At 31.9% G+C, this 8166-nt stretch overlaps 1 protein-coding gene across 1 annotated transcript in view; it reads left to right on the forward strand.

Moving 5' to 3' along the window:
- The window catches only part of LOC106478308 (solute carrier family 28 member 3-like), a 29964-nt gene that overhangs the window by 16702 nt on the left and 5096 nt on the right, over positions 1-8166 (forward strand). Inside the window, exons 6-10 of the mRNA XM_013938838.2 lie at positions 1108-1233; positions 1766-1893; positions 2291-2459; positions 3201-3359; positions 7536-7716. Of these exons, the coding sequence (XP_013794292.2) occupies positions 1108-1233; positions 1766-1893; positions 2291-2459; positions 3201-3359; positions 7536-7716 (763 nt within the window). The remainder of the gene's footprint in view (positions 1-1107; positions 1234-1765; positions 1894-2290; positions 2460-3200; positions 3360-7535; positions 7717-8166) is intronic.

The following is an 8166-nucleotide window of genomic DNA, read 5'->3' on the forward strand; positions in this document are numbered from 1 at the left end:
CCTAACTAGTATTTTAATATATTATTAAGAGCTATAAAGAGAAACTTGGAAGTATAAGCATCAAATAAAGCTAATAAATGGTGTAATCATCATTAATTTTAGAAAATTATCAGCATTATTAACCTATGTGGATTAGGCTTAAGGTAAAATTCTTTGTGATTATTAGATATGTCTTGACAACATCTAATTGAATATTCAAAACAATCCGCTAATTGTGCTGAAAATATCTAACTGGTGATTCAAATAATCTGATCATTGCATTGAGAGTATTTAATTGATGACTCAAACAATCTGATCATTGTGCTGAAAATATCTAATTGATTATTTGAATAATCTAATCATTGTATTGAGAGTATCTAACTAAAGATTCAAAACAATCTGATCATTGTGCTGAAAATATCTAACTGATTATTTGAACGATTTAATCATTGTATGGAGAGTATCTAGCTGAAAATTCAAAACAATCTGGTCATTGTGTTGAGAGTATCTAATTGATGACTCAAACAATCTGATCATTATGCTGAAAATATTTAATTGCTTTATTTGAACGATTTGGTCATTGTAGAGTATCTAACTGAAAATTCAAAACAATCCTGTCATTGTGTTGAAAATATCTAACTGATTACTTGAATAATCTAATCATTGTATTGATGGTATATAATTGATGACTCAAACAATCTGGTCATTGCATTGAGAGTATCTAACTGAAGATTCAAAACAATCTGGTAATTGTGCTTAAAATATCTAACTGATTATTTAAATAATCTGATCATTTTAAGCTGCAGCTCCTTCAGCTGGTTAAAAGTGTGTAATATATAACTTTTATACATCTGTTTAACTGTAATAATTAGTTTTTAAACTGTATTGTAATCAAGTTACATCAAATTTGATACACCTTACTAATTCATACTGTCAGATTGTGTTCGTTATGTGTAGTGCATCTTGAATTACATTCTTTATTGGTTATAACCAGAAATAATTAATATATGTCCCAATTTTTAAAACCCCACTTTTATTATTATGTGATAACAGTTACTGTCATAATCAAAGTATAATTGTGAACTTTAAATGCCTTGCTCCGTTTGATCTAAAATAATTCTCATGTAGACAGAGGCACCATTGTTAATTCAACCATATCTTCCCTTGTTGACGAAATCTGAAATACATGCTGTGATGACAGGTGGATTTGCATCCATAGCGGGAAGCGTGATGGCAGCTTTCATCAGTTTCGGGGTTTGTATGGAATCCACGGCTATATATAACTTTCTCATCGAGTGTGCACAACATCTCAAAAACATAGTCTACTAATAACTTATTCATTAATGCAAATATACACAGATGATACGTTCTATTTGTCCTTCAAATTCATATTTCTCATTTCTATTAACCTATTTGAATTTTAGCCTAACCATTCATACTATTCACTAGAGGTCGCTTCTAGCCGTCTCTATATATTCATTACAATTCATTCCAATTACTAACATCCTTTCACACACAAAAGCAAACTATCACGTCTAACATATATATAGTATATTTTTCATATTTACCGACCACAAAAGAATTAAAATGATCCTCTTCTTAATTATCAATAAATTCAGTCTAATTATTTCAACTATTTATGATAAATCAGTGAAATTTCTCGGTTCAATAATTTCTATATCCACTACAAACCAGCTTTATTAACTCATGACTATATTATAACTAATTGAATCCCATAATCCAACTTATTGAAATTTTTCATAAACATCTGCTTCAACCACTTCAGGTTAGTCCAAGCCACCTGTTGTCAGCATCTGTAATGTCAGCTCCAGCAGCCTTGGCTTATTCCAAATTGTTTTATCCGGAGACAGAAGAAAGTAGAACCGACGCGAAGAATATTTCTATTGAAAAAGGGTTTGTAAATACTTTATTGTTGCTTAAAATATGCAAAGCTTATGATTTTTCAAAATAAATCATATTCGATAGAGAATCAGTATTTAACAATACTGTGCACTTGAATGACTTCAAACTTTATTATTAGAAAAGTTACACTTGAAAATTGTATGTCTTATAACAATAACTAGATTTACTGAATACACTGTAAGTTTGAATGCAATAAATAAATTGTGTCATAATTAAACTATTCTGAGATTAACTGTTTGAAAAAAAAGGGACTATAGGTGTTTTCAATCTTTCAAAACCTAAATATTTTTAATTTAAAAAATGTCTTTTCGTAGAAATATAAATTTCCCGTAAGTTGGTTTTTGTTTTAGTTAGTTATATTCTATCTGTGGGTATCTTTATTTCTTAGCAAAGAACATAACGTGCTAGAAGCAGCTACTAATGGCGTGTCCTCAGCAATTCCATTAGTAGCAAACATTGCTGCAAATTTAATAGCTTTCATTGCCTTCTTGAGGTTCCTGGATTCCTCTCTGACTTGGTTTGGAAGCCTGATTGGTTGGGACTTCATTACTTTTGAGGTGACAGAAATGTTAAATTTGATTATTAAGAAACGTTAAGCCTTTTCTACTGAACTAGGTAACCAATCCAAATGCAATATTTCACTTTCGATTAAAACTAAATTTGCAACAGATTCTGTTACAGCATTTATCATGAGTCTTGTTATGTAATAAAAATATCATTATAAACAGGGACATTGAGTCAGTTTTGTTAACTTAGTCCATTTGTAAGTCCACTTTGAGAAAGAATGTTTGAGGTGTCAGCTTTTATGGTCCTTTTTTTAGATATATAATCGAAATAAGAAATGCTTTATTTTATATTTGAGTTCGAACATTTTTTTCCAACGATTTCATAAATCTTAACCATAATTACATGATTATCTATAGAATATTGGTTCGCTTTATCAATTTGATGTTCCTTTTCTCGACGCGACAGAACTCAGCCGGTCTTATGAGTTTTTATCACCATACTGTCAGTTAAAACCTTTTTCAATAATTTCAGTGAAGAACATCTTTGTACCATACCTATAAAAACCGTAATCTGTTTGACACAGAAAGGGTGAAAAAAAGAGGAGCGCAGGTTTAAAAATATAAGAATAAATTTAAAAAATTTCGAATTTATATTTTTAATCATTGATATAATTTTGTTGCAGACAGAAGTAGCGGAAAGCGACAACACGTATGCAGTTAATTGTATCAGATAAAAGCCTGAAGTTATTATTTTATTCATTAATTTATGATAATTTTGTTTTATCTTGTCAGTGGCTACTTTCCAAGATATTTGTCCCTCTAGCGTTCATCATGGGAGTTCCGTGGATAGACTGCCAGGAAGTTTCTCGACTTATAGGTATTAAGACCACAGTAAACGAGTTCGTCGCTTATGCTGAATTAGGCAAATTAATAGAAAAACAAACACTTACGGTTAGTCGGGTTTTTTTTAATATAATCATTTGATTTTCTTATTTTTGAATGTATCATAATAACATACTATAATTATAATTAACCTGAAAAGTAGCAGAGCTTTGGATGTTTTAATTTAATTATATTTTGAAATAAAACCAGTGCCGTATTGGTTGAAAACAAGAGGATAATCTGACCAATTTTATTGGTTGGTATCCAGGCCAATCAATGGCATGGTAACCAATAAACTAAAAGTAGGCAAAACCCATTTTTCTCAAATTGGAAGTGGGAAGATTACCTACGTTTACCTTCGACTATGCCACTGAATCAGACATTTTACAAGACATTTAAAGTATGTTACTTTAATAAAAAAAAAGTAGTTTTATCTTTTTTTTACAATATTTTATTCTACTTTTTTTTTGTTAGGGTTCATGTTCTTAGTGTCTTTCACTTTGGTATAAAGAAACTTTGCTGCATACTTATTAATTAAAGCACAATATATACTAGTAAATAAATAAATACAATTTCTATTTATCAGTTCACAGCAGCAATAAATACAGGTATCTTATGAACAGCAGCCTGGCACGACCTGATGGTTGGAGCGATTGTCCCGTCATCTGCAGGTCGCGGATTCAAATCCTCGTCACCGAACATACTCGCTCTTTCAACCGTGGGGGTGTTATAAAGTAACAGCCAATTCCACTATTCGTTGATAAAAGAATATCCCAAGAGTTTATCACTACTAAATTAGGGATGGCTAGTGCAGCTAACCCTCGTGTAGCTTTGCGCGAAATTCAAAACAAAACAATTTTGCACGGCACTTTCTGTTGTAAAAGTAGAGGGGCCTAAAGAGGATACATATTAGTGGATTAGCACATCGTCCCTCTTCCTCTCCATCAGCTCACTGTCCATTAAAAAATGTTTTTCATTTATTCTCTACCTGCTATGTCTTTTAAGTCTTTTAAAAAATGCACACAGTAGTTAAGTGAGGCTGGAGGGCAGATAACGTTTCTAAGGGTTTTGTTGTTGTTTTTGAAAACTATATTTCCAATGTTATAATTTAATTGTTTGCCAGAGATAACTGCTAATCATGATGGCATAACAATTAAAAATATTCTCTAACGTCTAGATACAAGGTTGCAAGTATATGTTTGTTTGTTTTCTAATTTCGCGCAAAGCTACACTAGGGCTATCTGCGCTAGCCGTCCCTAATTTAACAGTGTAAGACTAGAGGGAAGGCAGCTAGTCAACTCTTGGGGTACTCTTTTACCAACGAATAGTGGGATTGACCGTCACATTATAACGCCCCCCACGGCTGAAAGGGCGAGCATGTTTGATGTGATAGGGATGCAAGTATATGAGACCCAATGAGTTAATGTTAGTGTGAAGTATTTAGTGAGTGATTGAGTTCAGTAAGAATAATTATCGCGTCTTATTCACTTGTTAGATCGATTAGCTGAGGAATTATAGAAGTAAGTTAAGCTTACTTAATAAACTTAAGTTTATATTTAAACGTTGTATTTAAAGTTATGCCTACTTTCGCTCCGTTTGTGGAAAAGTTTTTGTATTTGAAATTATGCCTACAAGTGAACGTAGCTGTAGTAAATATTTATTGAAGAAATTAATTAATTCGTTTTTGTTACGTGGATTGAAATTGTCATTATTTTTATCAAATAATCAAGCCCAATGATAGAAGACGTTACAACAATATGTCGTTTTTCTATACTTAACCTACATATAACAAATAGACGAGTAGGGATGAACATGTCAGAAAGTATGCAGATTCTTTATACTGTTGTGTCGCTAGAAACCTGTGAGAATGATAGTTGAAATACAGCTGACCAGTTCTTAAGACAAGTGTTCAACAAATGATTTAAGATTTAGTAACTTTATAAACTCGTTGTTTTTAGAATTTTCATAAATCTAAATGCTGATTTGGAATTAATGAAATATTTTTTTCTGAAACCTTCGGTTCCTTCTATTAGACCGAGATCTAGTGATTGATTTCTTTTAAATATTTCCGATACATAACAACGTATTCACTTACAAAATTTCACTTCATCTTTAACAAATGTATTACGATTTTATAAAATCAAACCAGCAGGTTGTTCGTAACAGAATAAGTTTAACTTTGATCACAAACTGACATCTCTCTCTCTCTCACACACACATAACCTCCACCGATGGGACAACGATAAGTTATCGGATTTACAACCCTAAAATCAGGGGTTCGATTCCCCCTCGGTGGACACAGCAAATAGCCCGATGTGGTTTTGCTAGAAGAAAACACACACACATTCTCTCACAAATTCTCACGCCGCGTACATTGACAAAACTTTTCATTCTGTAACACAGGAATAGAAGCTTGATGGAGAGTTTCTCTGTTGTCAATATCTAATACTTAAAGTAAAAAACAACAGATTTTAATTGTCATCTTCGCGGGAGAACGAGAATTTTGAAGGTAGTGTAAAAGGGAACCGAAAATGTAATTGTGAGTGAAAACAAAATTGTAGGCCTGTAAAAAAGTTAAGAGTTGAATTTACACCCCACCTATTGTATAATAAATACATGTAGAGAGCTGGTCGCTTTTCGTGGAACAACAATACTGAGAATAGAAGATAAGAATATTCTTTTGAAACACTTGAGTACAATTGGAGTGACATGCGCGATAATATAAAGAAAAGAAAATCTACATTAAATGTTCTTCCCAAGTATAAGTAAAGTTCAATTTTTTATCGTGTTTGGTATTTATTCTGTGTGTGTGTGACAATGAACGATAAAATATTATTATTATAATTATTAATATTATTAATTCCTAAATGCAGCAAATACCTCTTTGTTTATAATCAAGTTTTACATTTCACAGAGGTTATATACATAAGTACAGAAAATTAAAACTGAAGTGTGGCTTCAAAATAAATGAATCAATATCAGTATAATATGACTAATATTCAGTCCAATGAATGTGCTTTATTTACATAAATTCAAATAAATTGTTTCTGTATATCTAATGTTGTAAGCAAAAGTTGCAATGTTTAAATTTAGATGCTTGCTAGAAGAAATGATCTGGAAACTTCAACTGATATATAGATTAGTACATTAGTTACGAGTACGAGTAATGAAGGAGCAGTTAGTTCAGTGACTGGGAATTCAGTGAAGTATTCAGAGTGGAGAAATCGAGTAGTTGACGATCTAGAATAGATTGATCTAGTAAAGACATTCAATTAGAATTAATGCTTTTGTTAAACTAACCAATCGAGGGAATTTTTGTTAATCGTTATTAGTATATTAGACCTGCAGCAGTTTCTGAGTTTATGTTGAAATATCTGTTTGTGAACTTAGGCCTACAACTTGAGTCAAAGTGAATGTAGCCTGTAGCAAACGTTATTGAAGAAATAGATTAATTCATTATCTTTACGCGGACTGGACTTGGCATTATCTTTAGTAAATAATCCAAAATAATTCGCCCAGTAGTAGAATACGTTGCAACAGGAACATTTGTGAAAATAATTAGATATCTGCTCAAGAAACTCCTATATTTTCTTTCACATGATCATAGTATATTCTCAATAGTTCGTTGGGTTAACTAAGCTACCTAAACCCTCTCAGACTTTACAATGTTCCCACGTCACATGTAGTAATGGGTAGGAAATTTGGTGACACAAGAACTTCCAGACAAATATATGGTTCATTTTCTTATCATTGAAATTAAAATTGACTTCCGATTAGAGCAAGCTACCAATTTAGATCGAAACTAAAAAATCAACCTGGTAATGAGTATAGCTAATTAAACATACTTTCTTACGTCCTTACTTACAAAGGTTAGAACGAATTATTTCATCAGTCGGGTATCTTCGCTTTTTTACGATATTTTGGGTCGTAATATTTCGGTTCATACAACCTACTACGCCCCATAAAACTTATAATTTTTTGCAATAATATATTAACACGCTAGGTTACGATATTAAGTAATAAAACCATCTAGACTGCTATGTGAAATTGTTAAATATTCCTAACCTTACTTACTATCTGATATTCTGATAAAATTCAAACTTACATATTCTTAAGGCATTCTTTTGATGACGTTATTTTATTTGTTTTTTCTGAGTAGTTTATATTTCTTTTATTTATATTAGTGATATAAATTTAAACGTTAAGAACACAAAAATAACGATTCTGTTAATTTTTCCATTTTAGCCTAGGTCAGAGGCGATAGCTACTTACGCCCTCTGTGGATTTTCAAACATTAGTGCGATCGGAATTCAGCTTGGAGCACTAGGAACCTTGGCACCAAGCAGAAAGAATGACATAGCAAGAGTTGCTGTTCGAGCTATGATAGCGGGATCAGCTGCTTGTTTTATGACCGCCTGTATTGCAGGTAATTGTACTTTTTTTTAACTTTTGGAGAAGGATAACTCAGAAGACCCTGCAATCGCTGTTCTTGTAAGTTGTAGTCGGATTGAAGCTGGTTGTTGTAACACATTGTTCGAGTTATACGAATTGCACTAACAGATAAATGGTGTTTTCTTATAGATTTCCTTATTGAATAAAAAACAAAGATAAACAGGTTAAAGTTTTCAACCTGTAGTATGAAATGTTTCAAATTAGCACACTAGAATTTAAGTAAGCATTAAAATTAATATTGTTTATAAACCTCTAAAAATATTGTCCTGTCATTTTCAAGTTACAGAAACGCCACATTTTGTATCAGCTTTTGAAAAATAGCTTTAAAATTGAAAATTCGTTTGTTTGTTATGAATTTCGCGTAAAGCTACAAGAGGGTTATCTGCACTAGCCGGCCCTAATTTTGAACTTCTTGACCGGAGGG

Source organism: Limulus polyphemus, unplaced genomic scaffold (genome assembly GCF_000517525.1).
Source record: "Limulus polyphemus unplaced genomic scaffold, Limulus_polyphemus-2.1.2 Scaffold199, whole genome shotgun sequence".
In the NCBI taxonomy this organism is placed as follows: Eukaryota; Metazoa; Arthropoda; class Merostomata; order Xiphosura; family Limulidae; genus Limulus; species Limulus polyphemus.